The sequence below is a fragment of the Ceratotherium simum genome, chromosome 5 (genome assembly GCF_057802395.1).
Source record: "Ceratotherium simum simum isolate JZ-2026a chromosome 5, ASM5780239v1, whole genome shotgun sequence".
Classification (NCBI taxonomy): Eukaryota; Metazoa; Chordata; class Mammalia; order Perissodactyla; family Rhinocerotidae; genus Ceratotherium; species Ceratotherium simum.
The window spans coordinates 36,157,183-36,174,400 of record NC_141904.1 but is presented as its reverse complement, the minus strand read 5'-3'; the positions used below and the strand labels follow the sequence as shown (position 1 = coordinate 36,174,400).

Genomic DNA, 17,218 nt, shown 5'->3' with positions numbered 1-17,218 from the left:
ACATCCTTCTAGTTGCTGTACGTGGGACTCGGCCTCGCGTTGGACGGAGAAGTGGTGCCTCGGGGCGCTCCCGGGATCCGAACCCGGGCCGCCAGCATCAGAGCGCGCGCACTTAACCGCTAAGCCACGGGGCCGGCCCTGTACATCTGCTTTAACCATTAAAGTAAAGAATGCATTAGACATTATCTCAAAGTTAAAGAATGCACTCTTTTAAGATAAGAATGCATACTTCTCCTCCTACGCCCACTAGTATCAGTAATGCCCGTAGTAGTACTGAAGATAAATTCCCTTTCCCAGACATCAGGGTCATGTAGACCTGCTAAATTGCAAGCGAATACCTCTTTGAAACTTTCATGACTATGTACCCTGGGCATGTTTAGTGTATTTTCTTTGGTCTAAAAAGGTATAAAACTGTACTGAAAACCATGCTTCTCTGTTATGCTTTCTTCCTTTGTGGAAACTGCCTTCCTGGGTTAAAATCCTCAGCTTGGCTCAAGCAAAACTCACCTTATCTCTCTTATCTATAGAATGGTTATGGGTTATTTTGCATCAACACTTGGAAATTTATATTTAAAAAAAATTCTTCAGATCATAGCATAGGTTGGCTCATGTTTAGAGACAGAGAATGGCTCATATTTAGAAGTTGAGAAATACTCCAAGTAAAATAACCCACAATCACGTTGTTGTTCTCTTGCATGGGAGAGTAGAGGGAAATCAAGTCCTCCCCAGCAGATTGGAGCAAAAAGAGTTACAATTCTCAGTTAATTTAAAAGGTTTCTTTGGACAGAGGTTTTTCTTTATAGGAACATTACATTGTATTTCCCCCTGTTATGGCTCTGGAATCTTTTGCCTGTTTTAGTAATCTGCCAGTCTGGTTATTTGGGCTTAGCTGCTGGGAAGTTGGAAGAATTATTTCGCATGCCGCTTAAAACTGCAGTTGAAATGGAATCCAGTGAAGAACCTTCTACCATGAGACTGGGGTCCAACTCTTCTGCCAACTCACAATGTGACCCCAGGGAAGTCTCCTCCTCTTTCAGGGTTTCATTTTGCTTTTCAGGAAAATGCTGAGATTGGGTTCATCTTCTGTTTCCAACCCTCTGTAGAGCATTTTGTCAGGTGACAAGTTGAGAAGGGGACATGTCATGGATGGCCATTAGTGGCTTTGTTATGCTTGTTCATTCATTGCATTACCTGCATATCACTTTGTCTTTGGATAAGGGCTTTCCTTATCCAAAGGAATAAAAAAATCCATCCAAATGGATTTTTTTAACCTATGATATTTGTTTTGTGGCCTTTCAGGAGCCTCAACATTGTTGCAAAACAAATGAATATCTAGAATTTTTTTTCTTCTTTTAGCAGTAATATAGCTCACATTTGTAGTACACTTTCAATTTATAAAGAATTTTCACATTGGTGTCTCATTTAATCCTCAGATATTCATTGCACTCCTACCCAAAAGGTATGAGTAATATCACCTGGGGGACCTAAAAGTCTGAGCAAATGATGATAAGTATGCAGATAGGCAGGCGGGCAGACATTGATCCAACTTTTTGTTCCCTGACACACCTGGAACCCATTCCTTGACATGAAGGTACACAGTACATTTGACCTCATATATCTTTTCCTTCTTTTTAAAAATGTGTTTAAAAATTTTACATTTAATAAAATTCCCTCCTTTTGGTGGACAGACTATGAGTTTTGACAAGTGCATGGAGTCCTTGTAACCACTGCCACAACTAAGACACACAACAGTTCCATCTCCCTAGCCTCCTCCAAAACACGCTCCCCAGGTACTTCTTTGGAGTTAGACCTTTGCTCCACCCTTCACTCTTGGCAACTGCTTATCTGTTCTCTGTCCCTACAGGTTTGCCTTTTCCAGAATGTCACATAAATGGAATCACGTTTGAGTCTGGCTTCTCTCACTCAGCATAACGCATTTGAGGTTCACCCGTGCTGTTGCACGGATCAATAGTTTGCTCTCTCTTATTGCTGAGTTGTTGTCCATTGTATGAATGCATCACAGTCTTGTTTTGTTTTTAGTTCACTCCCCAGTTGAGGAATATTTCCATGGCTTCCAGGTTTTTGTGATTATGAATAAATAAGCAATAAACATTCACCTATAGGTTTTTTGGGTGAACATAGATTTTCAAAACATTTGGATAAATATCTAGAAGTGGGATAATTAAGTCATATGGTAAGTGTATGTTTAACTCTCAAAGAAACTGCCAAAGAGTTTTCCAAAGGAGCTATCCTATTTTGCTTTCTCACCAACAATGTATAACAGTTTCAGTTACTCCAAGTCTTCACTAGCACTTGGTATCATCAGTTGTGTGTGTGTGTGTGTGTGTCTGTGTGTTTAGTCATGCTAATAGGTATGTAGTATTTCTTTTTTTTTTTTTTTTTAAAGATTTTATTTATTCAGTTTTTTCCCCCCAAAGCCCCAGTAGAGAGTTGTATGTCATAGGTTCACATCCTTCTAGTTGCTGTACGTGGGACTCGGCCTCGCGTTGGACGGAGAAGTGGTGCCTCGGGGCGCTCCCGGGATCCGAACCCGGGCCGCCAGCATCAGAGCGCGCGCACTTAACCGCTAAGCCACGGAGCCGGCCCGGTATGTAGTATTTCTTTATGGTTTTAATTTGTATTTCCCTCATGATTAATGATGTTGAGTATCTCTTCATGTGCTTATTTGACATCTGTACATCTTATTTGGTGAAATGATTATTTAAATCTTTTACCATTTAAAAAACAAGGCTATTGTCATATTTCTACATTTGAGAGTTTTTTACAGTACCTTTACAGAGCAAAAGCTTCTAATTTTTTTTTAATGATTCAGTTTTATTTATTTATTTATTTATTTATTTTTTGTGAGGAAGATCAGCCCTGAGCTAACATCCATGCTAATCCTCCTCTTTTTGCTGAGGAAGACTGGCTCTGAGCTAACATCTATTGCCAATCCTCCTCCTTTTTTTTTTTTCCCCCCAAAGCCCCAGTAGATAGTTGTATGTCATAGTTGAACATCCTTCTAGTTGGTGTATGTGGGACACAGCCTCAGCATGGCCAGAGAAGCGGTGCGTCGGTGCACGCCGGGGATCCGAACCCGGGCCGCCAGTAGCGGAGCGCGCGCACTTAACCGCTAAGCCACGGGGCCGGCCCTCTAATTTTGATAAAATCTAATTTTTCAATTTTTGACAATCGATTTTGCTTTTGATGTGGTGTCTGAGAACTATTTTCCTAATCCAAGTTCACAAAGATTTCTCCTATGTTTTCTTCTGAAAGTTTGAGTTTTACCTTCCACTCTTTGGTTTATGATCCATTTTGAGTTAATTTTTATATAAGGTATGAGGTATAGGTAAGGTCCTTTTTTTTTTTTTTTGCATATGAATGTCCTGTTGTTCCAGCATCATTTGTTGAAAAGATCATCCAGACGAGCCCAATGTAATCCCAAGGATGCTTATAAGAGTGACACAGGAGAGTCAGAGGCAGAGAAGGAAATGAAATGATAGAAGCAGAGGTTGGAGTGATGCCATTGCTGGAAGGGACTATGAGCCAAGGAATGCAAGTGGCTTCTAGAAGCTGGAAAAGGAAAGGAACTGATTCTCTCCTAGAACTTTCTGAAAAAATACAGCCCTGCTGATACCTTGGTTTTAGCCTGGAAGACCCATTTTTGGACTTCTGACTGCCAGAACTGTCAGATAATAAATTTGTGTTGTTTTAAGCCATTAAGTTTGTGGTAATATTTTACAGCAGAAATAGGAAACTAATACAGAAAGCTCTATTGAATTGTCTTTGCACTTCTGTCAAAAATCAATTGGCTATATTTACGTGGAACTCTTGCTAGATTCTCTATTCTCTTCCATTTTTCTAAGTGTCTATACTTTTGCCAATACCGCACTGATATATCTTTTTTAACCAGCTCTGAATTCTCTTATTTTCCCTGCTTCATATCTTCAGGATATGAAAAGTTGGTCAATGGTAGTGGGAAGGAACCAGAGATACAAATCACAAAATGACAAGTTTCAAGGTAGCCATCTGTCTTAGTTATCTATTGCTGAGTAACAATTATCCCAAATTTAGTGGTTTAAAACAAAAACATTTATTATTTCACAGTTTCTGGGGGCCAGGAATCCAGAAGCAGGTTAGCCAGGTCCTTCTGACTCTCATGAGGCTGCAGTCAAGCTGTCCGTCAGGGCTGCAGTCATCTCAAGGCTTGATTGGGTGATGATCTGCTTCCAAGGTCACTCATGTGGTGGTTAGCTGGCCCCCCAAAATCTGCTTTCAAGGTGATTCACATAGTGGCTGGCATGCCTTAATTCTTCTCCATAGGCTGCCTGAGTGTCCTTATGACATGGCACCTGGCTTCCCTAGCATGAGTGATGAGAGAGAGAGAGAGAGAACTCACCCAAACAGAAACCATTGTCTTTTTAAACCTGATCTTGGACGCGACATCCCATCACTCCCGCCATATTCTATTCATTAGAAGTGGGTCACCAAGTCCATCCACACTCACAGGGAGAGGAATTAAGCTCCACCTCTTGAGGGGAGGCGTATCACAGAATTTGTAGACAAATCTTTGAAACCACTACAGTCCACCCTGGTGACAAATTATTTATATTTCCCCCACATGCAAAACACACTCATCCACTCCTCAAGGGCCCCCAAGAGTCTTATCCCATTATTGCACCAGCTTGAAGTCCAGAATCTTGTCATCTAAGTCCAGTCCAGGAGAGGAGAGGCTCCTCAGGTGTGGATCCTTAAGATCAGCTCCTTGAGTTTAGCTCTTGTGACCTGTGAAACTGAAGAAACAGGTTACTGCCCCCTCCTCCCTCAACATACAATGATGAACAGGTCTAGGATAACTGCTCTAGATACTCCTGTTCAGAAAGGGGGAAAACAGGAGGCCTGAAGGAATCAGTGGTCCACGGCAATTCTAAAATCCAGTCAGGCAAACTGCAGTTCAGTTACAAGTTCCTTGATGAGGTCTCAGCTTTGGAATAATTCTCTGTGGTTCTTTTTTTTTTTTAAGACTTTATTTATTTATCCCCCCCCCCCAAAGCCCCAGTAGATAGTTGTATGTCATAGCTGCACATCCTTCTAGTTGCTGTATGTGGGACGCGGCCTCAGCATGGCCGGAGAAGCGGTGCGTTGGTGCATGCCCGGGATCCGAACCTGGGCCGCCAGTAGCGAAGCGCGCGCACTTAACCGCTAAGCCACGGGGCCGGCCCTTCTCTGTGGTTCTTGACTCCCCTCTCTGAACCCTTGGTTCTGCCCTCTTCATCAACTTTCCCTTTTCACAAAAGGTATTGTGTGTTTGCTCTATTTTCCTATCCCAAAATCATAAAGATTTCTCCTATGTTTTCTTCTAAAGTCTAATAGTTTTATGTTTCACCTTTTAGTTTTTGATCCATTTCGAGGTAACTTTTGTCTAAAGTGTGAGGTATAAGTCTTTTGATTTATTGCATATAAATGTTTGATTTTTCCAGCACTGGAGGATGAGAGACCTTGGGAGGAGAAAGAGCCCAGTTGTCCCAGCCAAGGCCAACCTAGACCATCCAGCCAACGCTCCAACATGTGAGAAGACCCAGTCAGGAGCAGCATAGTAAAAACCGATTCAGACTTTCTGGGAGTAATTTTGCAATACATGAGCCATATTGATAATATGCAGTTTGACCTAGTCATTGCAATTCCAGTATCTTATTCTAAGGAAATAACTAATGTACAAGATTATTTAAAGAACATGTTTTATAATAGCAAAAGTTGGAAACACCATAGTGTGCATCAGCAGTGGAATGATTAAATTGGGGTGTACCTATACCCTGAAACTGTTACAAATGATGGTATAGCTCTAAAGGAAACTGTCCATACTATATGCTTCAGTCAACAAAGCATATTAGAAATCATTATATATTTTATAGTATGAACCTGTTTTGGAATAAGATAATATATACCTACATTTCTGTATAGAAAAGTATCTGGAAGGATATATATATTATTAATAGTGCTTTCCTCTGGGGACGTGTTACTGATGATTTTTCACTTTCTACATTGTACATTTGTGTATGTGAATCTTTAAAAATGAGCACCTATTTTAATAAAATTAACCATCAAAACAATGACATAATTTCCGTTTTGGAAAAATGTTGATGTGTTTACAGCTGTACTGCGGAGCTGCATACAACCCTTGTCGTTATTTGATTTTCCTGGATGTAACCTCAGGGTAATCTTAATGGAGCTGCTGGTTCACAGGATGGCAGACTGTCCACACTCTAACTGTGGTGTTTTCATCTTCCCCCTGGATGGTGAAGTGGCGGGTACACATCACAACGGAAGTTCAGGAAGTGGGCTCTATCTGCAACAACATTGGACTTGGAGTCAGAAGACCTCGGTTCAGGTTTAGTATTGGCTCCTCCTTTCTGAGTTTCTGTTTCTTCCCTCAGTAAAATTGGGCTGCATTTACCAAACAATCAACACTTATTGAGGATTGCTGCATGCAGGCCCTGTGGCTGGGTGCTCTGGGCCCAAGCTCCCGCCCTGCTTCCCTCAGAATGGTGATGGGAGGATCAGTTCCTACATGAACAAAAATACAACAGGAAATGGAATTCCAGGCACCAAGGTGTACTTTCAATGGTTTCATTAAGTAGAAGAAATGAGACTGGATGCATTACGAAGCAAGTGGTGTAATGTCGTGGTTAAGAACTCAGGCTCTGTAACCAAATTGCCTGAGTTCAAATCCTAGCTCCACCACAATTTGGGGGATATTGATTGACATTTCGATTCAGTTTTTCTCCATCTATCAAGTAGGAATAGGAATCGTACATACCTCACGTGGTTGTTGTAAAGAGGAAATGAGCTACTATGTGTAAAACACTTGGAACAGTGCCTGGCACATAGGAAGTGCTCAATAAATATTAGCTATTATTGTCATTCTTTGGGATGGAGAACATATCAGACCAGGTGTTTCTAACACGAAATGTGACTAAGTTGATGTCAGAGGGTGATCTGGTTGTAACAATTTTCTCTCTACCTGTGGCTTCGTTCACGTCATCAGGCCAACTAGGTCAGTGTCCACCTGCTCTCTTGCTGGTCCTTGATCATCCTCCCAAGGCTTTGTGTGCCATTGGCAAGAATGATATGCCCAGCTAGAGGAAGGCACTCAGAAGCACCTACTGGAAACTTCAAACCAGCTCTCCAGGCCCACGTGCAGGAGAAGATGGAATAGTCATCTTCCTACTGGGGGCTACTGATTCCGTTACTTTAAGTGTGTGGTGTGTTTATCTTATCGCTCCAATCACGTATGGCTTCCTTTCCCAAATTCTTCACATGGTCCAAGACAGTTGTTAGATTTCTAGTCATTTCTAGTCTATCTACATTTGTATTTTTCTTAATGATTTATACAATCTGGGTAAGTTAAGGAAATAAGCCCTTATATCGGGCATGTATATTTTGCAAATATTTTTTATCATACGTATTCCAAATATTTTTGCCAATTTATGAGGTCTTTTGTTCTCAAATTGTTTTTCTAACATGAAGACGTTTTCCTCTCCGAAGAGAATTCTGCAGGTATCTTTTCCCTACTTGCTGTACCAGGGTGGGCCAAGGAAAGCTTTCTGGAAGAAGTGACTTTTAATTCAAAACTCCATGGGTGAGAAGCACAGACCAGGTGAAGAGAGCAGGGAAGAGCGCTGCCAGCAGGGGAACAGCATGCACTTCATCCCTCTTTCATGGTATTGCCTCTTCTTTCCGCACATCTGCTCCACCCACCTCTTGCTACTGACTTACCTCCTTGGTCGTTTCTGATCCCACTTGGGATCTAGCTTGCTCTTGGTCCATCCTGGCTGCCCTGGTCCAAATGTTTGTGTCCCCTCAAAACTTATATGTTGAAATCCTAATGCCCAATGTGATGGTATTGGTAGGTGGGGCCTTTGGGAGGTGCTTAGTTCATGAGGGTGAAGCCCTCATGGATGGGATTAGTGCTCTTACAAGAGAGACCCCACAGAGCTCCCTAGCGCCTTCTACTTCGTGAGGCTATAATGAAAAGTCTGGGACCTGGAAGAGAGCTCTCACCAGAACCTGACTATGCTGACACCCTGATCCCAGACTTCCAGCCTCCAGAACTGCGAGAAATAAATTTCTGTCGTTTGTAAGCCACCCAGTCTGTGGTATTTTGTTATAGCAGCCCAAACAGACTAAGACACTGGCCTTGATTGTTCCTTTGAGGTCAGCCCCTCCCCACTTCAACTGGACTGTCTCAAGGGTCTCAACTTTTTAGTCCAAAGTGAGAATTTGCTGCGCTAGGTCATCCAGTCACAGGATGGTTGGGTAGGATGGTTATGTTATTAGAGGATAGATAATATGAAATAAATGATGGCACTTCTCCCCTTTTAGCAGGAGCTTAGGGTGGTAGTTTCCCACAGAAAGGGGTGTTATTTGGGCACATAATGACTCACATTTACAGTTCAGTATGCGCCCACCTTCTCAGTCTCTATGTCAATGAAGGACTTCTTGAACACTCACATACTGATCAGTATATCAATTGGCTTAGGCAAAGTTATGCTGTGGTACAAAATGATTCCTAAAATCTCAGTGGCTTACCACAGACATTTTGCACACATGGCGTGGCCAAGGCTAACTGGCTTCAGCTCTGCTGTGTTCCACATGTCTTCTCACTCTAGCACCCAAATTGAAGGAGCCTTTATCTGGGACATGCTGCTAAGCTGGTAGAAGGAAGAGAGAAAGATGGTGGAACCACATAATGGCTCTTAAACTTACATTTGGAAGTGGTATATATTATATCTGTTCACATTCCACTGGCCAAAGCAATTGCATGGCCAAGCCTGAGGTTAATGTGGAGTGAGTATACTCCTCCCACAGGAAGAGGCGGTAAATATTTTGAGCAAACAAACATCCTCACATAGTTCATCGAAGCCAGTAGTATCATTAGTCCCATTTTGCAGGTGAGAAAACTAAGTCTCAAAGAAGTAACTTGATCAAGGTCATAGATTCAAACTGAGCTCTGTCTAGCGTCCAAGTTGGTCCTCTCTTTGGGAGAGACCACGCAATCTCTTTGGGAGAACTTTTCTTTTTTTACACTGTGTAGGCACCTGGAATTGTAATTTATTCAGGGGCACAACCACTTCTCATCAGACCCAGAAGCTTCTCTGTGAAAATTTCTAGAGCTAAACCACCTCTGAAAGCTTCCTGGAAGGATACGAAGCTAGAAAGGCATCAGGCTTGGGGATTTGTCCCCATGAGAACTGTCTCTATTCCATTTAGTAGGTTTTTTAACTATTGAATTATTTATCTGCTTTATGGGTTTGTAGATCTTTCGGACAGGGATCACCTATCAATCTAGCACCCTTTGTTTTTGTTTTCTTTTGCGCGTGAGTCCAAGCTCCTCAAAGCTATTTTTTAGGTATTTTTAGAAACTTTCAGATTGCATTGGATATTTATATCCACAAAAATTATCAGTGAGGTGGAGAGAGTACAACCCACCCACTTTTGCCAAAGAGGAACAATTTTAGCTTTAGAAAACTAGTTGCAGCTCACTGTACCTTGAGGTGGGGGTGGGGGCAGAAGTACAGCCAACTCAGAATACTTCAGTATGTTTGTAAATGTCTGTTGATTTCCCTTGCCTTCAGTGCAGCCTTAACTGTTCAGAGCTTCTGGTTCCCAGGTGCTCGGTGCTGTAATGATAACACCAGATAAGTTTTGACTTCCCAGGTTGATGCGTGTCCATCAGGGTGGGGATTAGGTGAGCCAAGTACGGCGCTGAGGGCACTCAATTTAAGAAGGCACTTGCAGGAGTCTGCGAGTTCTCTTGCCTCACTCCAGTCCCGGCCCTGGTTTCCAGTACGCATTTATTATAACTCCTCTGCGTGAAAATGCCCAGGCCGAGCTTACCTGTGACAATCACCTGCCCTCCCCTCCCCTCGCGGACACACCGGAAAACCTGGAGGACCTCCCTGCCCGGTTACTCTGCTCTGCCAGTTAGGTTAATTTCCAGGTTACCGGTGTACGTGTGTTTGGGCCAGGCTTGGTGCGGAAGCCAGAGACGGAGTGTGCGTGTGTGCCAGCGTTAGGCCGGGCGGGTCCATATCCGGGTGGACTGGGTGGGTGGGGCCGCCCCTCCCTCCAGGTCCCGAGGTGAGTTGGGGGTGGGGAGTGACGCGCAGAGATTCCCTTTGCCCCTTCCGATCCGAGAGGGGGCGGCAGAAGGAACGCTAGGGGTAACAGGGTGTGGATTTAGGGCGTGCCCACCCTGCGGATCGGCGCCCGTGAGCGCCCCCAGCCAGTCCCTGAGTTAGGACACGAGAGAAGAGGAGGAGGAACCTAAGGAGGGCTCGCCGAACCCGCCACCCGCTCTGAACTTGCCAGGGAAACTAGTGCGGAGGGAGGGGCCGGGGCCGGGGCCGCGGCGGGAGGAGGGGCGGCCGCAGCTGCATCCAGCTCCGTTGGCTTCCTTCCCAGCTCTCCTTCGCCTCCTCCTCCTCTTCCTCCTGTATGAGTCAGGCATTTCCCGTGGATTTGGAGCAGCCACGCGCGGCCCGGGCGCCCGGAGCTGTAGCAGCCGCCGCCGCCGCCGCCGCCGCGCGAGGAGCCCCAGCGCCGGGGCCGCCACCGCGGCGGGCACCCGCGTCCCGGGCGCGCACGGACCATGGAGAGGGCGGCCCAGGGCGCAGACGGCGGCGGGGGCAGCAATAGCAGCAGCCGCAGCAGCAGCCGCGCCACCTCGGCGGGTTCCTCGCCCTCCTGCTCCCTGGCGGGCCGGGGGGTCTCCGGCCGGTCGGCAGCAGCCGGGCTCGGCGGCGGGGGCAGCCGCAGCAGCCCCGGCTCGGTGGCCGCTAGCCCGTCCGGGGGAGGCGGCCGCAGGAGGGAGCCGGCGCTCGAGGGCGTGCTCAGCAAATACACCAACCTCCTCCAGGGCTGGCAGAACAGGTAACGCGCCCGCCGCCCGCGCCACCGCGCGCCCCTCCCTGCGCGCCGCTCGGTGTGTGTATGAATGTGTGCGCGCGCGATTGTGCCACCGGGTACTGCCCTTCCTGCTCCTCTCCAGGTGGGGTGCCTAGGAGGGGGCGCGCAGTGACCCCACCCCAGGAGCGCACCACAGTGGAGGGGAGGGAGGGGAGAGCCTTGGTTTTCTTCTTTACCGGCGCCTGCAGGGACTGGAGTGGCAGGAGGAGCGCACTGGTCCCCGGGCCCTGCCCGCTAGTGGCTTCCCGCACCCCTGAAGAATGACTGAGAAAGGGAGGCAGAGGGGGCGTGCTTTATGCCTGGATGAAAGAGCGTTGATACCTCTGCTCTCGTCACAGCAATTCTCTCCGTAACAGTTCATTTAAAACTTCGGCGTTTAGAAACGCTACCGCCACCAACAAAAATCTGCCACTTATCCTCGGCACCTTCGGGCGCGCGTGTTACCCCCTGCCCAGTTGGTGGCTTAGAACCTCCAATCTCTGCAATGGGAGTTTAGTTTTTTTAAGAAAAACACCCTTTCCCCTATCGAAATAGGCGGTTTGCTATGTAAATTATCATCATCATTATTATTGTTCCCCGTTAGGTGCCTTTCGAAGTTCCCTGCTCGCTCTGCCCTCACAGTTGGGAAGCCTAGTTATGGACACGTGGAAGGATGGGGATGTCAAGGGAAGGGGCTCCCAGCAACACTTGAGAAGGCGTTGTGTGTGGACCAGATAGTGAGAAGAGTGAGGAGGACTTGAAAGAGCAGATGTGGCACTGCTGTTTACATTTGTCTACTTTGTTTTTCAGAAACAAGCCAGAGGGAAATACAAATGCCCATGCAAGGAGAATAGGGCTCTTTGGAGAGGTTGTTGATGAGATCTTATGTCCAGCCTTTAATAGCCCTTGGATCTTAGGATTTAGGGTTCTTCATAATGCTTGTGAGATTTGAGTCACACCCTGGGAGCTCTTGCTTATCTCTGCTGGTTAGACGGATTACTTGGTCATCTCTGTCTGCAGAGCCTTTGGAAAGGCTCGGATTGCTTCCGTCTGAAACCTATCAGGCGGTTATTTACATGAAACTCAACTAGGAGGAAGGTGACTTCTGAAGTATGGAAACTGAGTTGTTTCTATATTGATATTAGAGACAGAGGACTCACCGAGTCACCTGGGTTTCCTTGGAGATCTGCTGCTGTGTGAGTGGAAGTTGCACTTAAACTTTTGGATCCTTTTATTTCTCAAAATAGCCCCAGTGTCTGCTCTTCCCTCTCCCTTTTCCCCTTCAGTTCTTTTTTTTTTTTTCAAAGATTTTATTTATTTTTTTTTCCCCCCAAAGCCCCAGCAGATAGCTGCATGTCATAGGTGCACATCCCTCCAGCTGCTGCACGTGGGATGCGGCCCCAGCATGGCCGGAGAAGCGGCGCGTCGGTGAGAGCCCGGGATCCGAACCCGGGTCGCCAGCAGCGGAGCGTGCGCACCCAACCTCCAAGCCACGGGGCGGCCCTCCCCTTCAGTTCTTGAAAGCTGAAAAGGAAGAGGTGGAGTGCATAGGAGGAGGAAGAGATGAGATGACTAAATCTGATTTCACTTCTAGGGAAAGGTGCCTTGGTGACAGCATTTGGTTTGTGTGTTGGGCAATCACTTTTAATGCTTTTTTTTTTTTTCAAGTAGCTTATGAGGCCAACAGAGCTTTTACTCTGGATTACAGTCATTTTCCTTGGGATAGTATTTGTACCTGCAATGCATATTAAAGGATTTGTTGTTTGGAGTGGATTTGGGAGGAATTGGAGTAACTCGTGCTTTTGTATAATTTTAAGTCCACTGGGGTATTTAGGTTGGAGGCCAGATTGAGGAGGCAAAATTAATAATAATACCTACATGCTTGCAGGCTATGCAGGTGAAATATACTGTGTACACTGCGAGCTCTCATCTTTATTGAGTTTGTTCACCGTGGGTTAGAGCCGCCTGCCAGTGTTTGTTCTGACCACAGTAGACTCACGGTTTTCTAAGTCTACCACTGACTCCAAAAGCACTGTCTCTTTCTAATGGTTAACATGTCAGTGTCGGATTTATGTCTCCCACATCCGTGTTCTCTGAACTGTGGCCGAGGGTCCATTAGTGAGAAGATTTATGATGGCTCTGATTGCCCAGCTCTCCCTTCTCAAGGGATCTTAAAAAGGGAGATCTGGATCAGTGCAAAGGAAGAGGATAAAGATAGAACCCTTGAAAATATATTCATTTGTTCATTAATTTATTTATTCAGAGACTATTCGATTGAGGACCTACTATGTGCCAGGCACTATTCTAGGAGCTGGAGCTACTCCAGTGAACAAAACAAGTGAGCATCTTCTCATGAAATAGTGGAGGAGATGCAGAATTAACGAGTAGAAGTTGCCCACACCTCCCGAGTCCCGGGGAATGCCTGGGTGCAAATAGGTGGGCTAACTAACTCAAGTTACCTTCATTTTGGGGCCTCATGACATGTTCCTTTGGCGTTTCTTTTCAGATTGCCCACAGTTAATGACAGATTTCTGGCCACAATGTTCTCAGTGATTGTTGCAAGGCTGCCATGCTGTTGACAATACCCTTTGCCAGTTCCCAGGACTTAACACCAATCACCCACTAACAGTTTTTACTCTGGCATCCTCTTGCATGTCCTCAAGTTGCAGTAAAGCTTATATTTTAATATTCAATATCATATTCTGCTTTAATTTATTTGTAGCACTCTCAGTCCCATCACCATGCCCTTAGGAAGGCAGTTTGGGCCAGAACACAAAATAAATGACAGAGAGAGGTCACAGGAGAGAAAACTACATGTTGTGGGACATACTCATCTTAGGAGAATATGTCTGGGACACTTCGCTCACACTCATTGGCTGAAGGGTGAAATAATCAGAGCATGGGGAAAATATGCATTACGGAGTTTCTATAATTCTTTATTATAGATAAAGAAAATATTTCAGATATAATAGCATGGTATATGGATTTATAGGATGACTTTAACGAGTAAATACATCTAAACGAATGAACAAAAAAATTTCAGGAAGTGGCAGGTGCTATGAAGATTAAAAAAATATTTAAAAAATGATGAAATAAAGGCAGGTATTTGTGTAAATAATTTTGTGTGGATCTGGTGTCTTTACTGCTGTTCACATTTTAATCTAGAGCACTAGCTTTTCACCCATCTTTGGCTTTTCATATGGAGTGAACCAGGGGGAGAGTGAACCCCAAGAGCGTGGGGGCGGCAGGCCAGTACCAGCTCACACGGCGCCGTGTAAGAATTTAAGGGGAAGAATTTAAGACTGTGTTCTGGTTGCCCGGAAGGATTTTAGGCAGGGAGGTGACACGATCTGATTTGTGCTTTAAAGAGTTCACTCTGGCTACAGTGTGGAGATGGGATTTTCAAGGGGCCAGATAGGGAAGCAGAGAGACCAGTTAGGAGCCAGCCCATCCTTGTGGTTCAGGCAAGAGATGGTGGGGGCTTGGACTTGGGGGACAAGGGAGATGGAGAAAAGGGCCAGATTTGGAGTGGGGAGGATAGAAATTGCTGATGGCATTGAATGTGGAGGTGTGAGAAAGAGAGGGGTCGAGGATAGCTCTTGAGTTTGTAGGCCTGAGAGGGTGGGAGGTTCAGGTGTCCTTTATGGAGATTAGGGTCAGAGGGGAGGAACATGTTTGTGGGCAGGATGGGGACAACCAAGAGTTCCATTTGGGCTGCGTTCAGTTTGAGATGTCTACACCTGGTAAGAAATTGGCTGTATGAACTCTCATTTGCCCTAAGGCTAATTTTAGTCTCAAGCCAAAATGGAATTACTTTGGGGTTGCTCATAACATCACGCATTTGGGGAAATAATTTCTTCTTTTTTTTTTCTTCTTCTTCTTCTTCTTCTTTTTTTTTTTTTATGTCAGGAAGATCAGCCCTGAGCTAACATCCATGCCAGTCCTCCTCTTTTTGCTGAGGAAGACTGGCCCTGAGCTAACATCCGTACCTGTCTTCCATCCATCCACCTTATGTGGGACCCCGCCACAGCATGGCCTGACAAGCAGTGCATCGGTGCGCATCCGGGACCTGACCCCGGGCTGGGGGTAGCGGAGCGTGCGCACTTAACCGCCACGCCACAGAGCCGACCCTGGGCAAATAATTTCTAATTGGATCTATAAAGTGGTATTCAAGTATCTGAGGGTCTGCATTGCCATTCAGTTTTTGTTATTTGGAGAAAAGAAGGCACTGCAAATACGGAACCAGCTTCCAATTCTCTTTTTGGTGTTTGGTGGGGTTGGAAGAAGTCAGTAAAACACTGAAAGGCAAATCCTGAATAGGATAAAGAAGACAAGTGTTGACAAAACTAAACCTGAGGCCACCAGTGGACATTTATTTGGACAGTAAGAGTAGTGTGGACTCTAGGCCAAATCCCAACGTCAACATTTAGCACATGTGTCACCGTAGGCCAGTTCCTTAATTGCTCTGGGCTTCTGTTTTCTGATGTGTTAAATGGTGAACATGAGGTTATCCTTCTCATGAGTTCAATGCAAGGCTTAACTCAGGGTACTGGTGTGTAAGGGACTGCAAATAGTACATAACAGGATCAGGAGAAGTAACAGCTATTATTGGATCTTCAATTTGTCTCATCTTCAGTGGACCCTTTCTGGTCCATAAAATTCTTGGTTTACTTTCTGAATGCTTTTGTTAGCCTGGGACTCCATTAACATAATTATTGCGGAGTTCTTTGGGGAGGAGATGATGACTTCATTTTGAAGGGATCCTTTTAACACTTGGAACCAAACGTTTACATCTCTATGGAAAGTGACTTACTTCCCTCCTCCAGCCTCTAATCCCTGCTCCCTTCCCTGCTTTCTGTTTCTCCGTAACGCTCACACCATCTAACATGCTCTGTGTTTTACTCCTGTCTCTCTGCACTAGATGTAAGCTCCCTGAGGACAGAGAATACTTTTGTCTGTCTTGTTCACTGCTCTATCCCTATGTCTAGAATAGGGTCTGGCATATAATAAGGGTTCAGTAAATATTATTGAATGAATTAGAAAATGAATGAATAACAGAGAAGAAAGCAAACCAGGGTTTAGTTCTGTTTTGGCCAGTGTTAGCTACTCTTGTGCTAATTCTTGGTTCTCTACCTGCTCACAGCCTTGTCCTTGAGTTAATATGTGTATCATTTGCCCTGCTGTCTGCAACCCTCAGTCCATGTCTTCTGGTTCAGGAAGTCGGACTTTCTTGCAACATGCCCACCCTGACCTGGGGTCCATCACAGCCCACCCAGTGTGGATCTTTTGTGACCAAATGTCCAAATTAAATGACTTGATTTGCGTTAACAACATGCTTTGAGAATGCAGTTTAAGCCTCTAGCCGTGATTTCTCAGGGTTTTGGGGCCACTTGACCCATTTAGAAAAGTCAGTGGGGGCATATGTTAACTTTTTTTTTTTTGTGAGGAGGACCAGCCCTGAGCTAACATCCAATGCCAGTCCTCCTTTGTTTTGCTGAGGAAGACTGGCCCTGGGCTAACATCCGTGCCCATTTTCCTCTACTTTATATGGGACGCCGCCACAGCATGGTCTAACAAGCGGTGCATCGATGTGCGCCTGGGGTCTGAACCAGCGAACCCCAGGCTGCCACAGCGGAGCGTGCGCACCTAACTGCTTGCGCCACCAGGCCGCATATGTTAACTTTTAAAACCACACTGAATTAAAATTAATGCTCCTTTGAGTTTTCCAATAATTTGAGAGGAATTGGTGATACCAGGGTTGAGAATCACTTCTCTGGGTTTTATGTTTTTTTTTTTTTTTTTTAAAGATTTTATTTATTCATTTTTTCCCCCCCAAAGCCCCAGTAGATAGTTGTATGTCATAGGTTCACATCCTTCTAGTTGCTGTACGTGGGTCTCGGCCTCGCGTTGGACGGAGAAGTGGTGCCTTGGGGCGTGCCCGGGATCCGAACCCCGGGCCGCCAGCATCAGAGTGCACGCACTTTAACCGCTAAGCCACGGAGCCGGCCCTGGGTTTTATGTTCTTGCCTACGTGTACTTTGAAGTATTCATACGTCTTGCTGTCTAGGTTGCCAGATTGTTCTTAGTCTGCACACTCAAATCCTTTAGGTACGCTAGATTGCTTCACTGACAATAGTAGTAAAGGAGTGGTTGCCTAGGTTACAAAACAGTATATAATATGATTTATTCATTTATGGTTCAAAATATTTATTGAGCACCTGCCTTGTGTTAACTGCTCCCTGAGGGATCCGGCCCCCCCCCCGCCCCTTTT

At 45.4% G+C, this 17,218-nt stretch overlaps 1 protein-coding gene across 2 annotated transcripts in view; it reads left to right on the top strand.

The window, feature by feature from the left end:
- The first annotated feature begins 10,413 nt into the window (after positions 1-10,413).
- The window catches only part of OSBPL10 (oxysterol binding protein like 10), a 291,962-nt gene continuing 285,157 nt past the window's right edge, over positions 10,414-17,218 (top strand). Inside the window, exon 1 of one of the 2 annotated variants that reach the window (XM_087430665.1) lies at positions 10,414-10,932. In XM_087430665.1, the coding sequence (XP_087286791.1) occupies positions 10,652-10,932 (281 nt within the window). In that variant the 5' untranslated portion in view covers positions 10,414-10,651. The remainder of the gene's footprint in view (positions 10,933-17,218) is intronic. The other variant, XM_004419456.3, reaches the window with a different exon arrangement.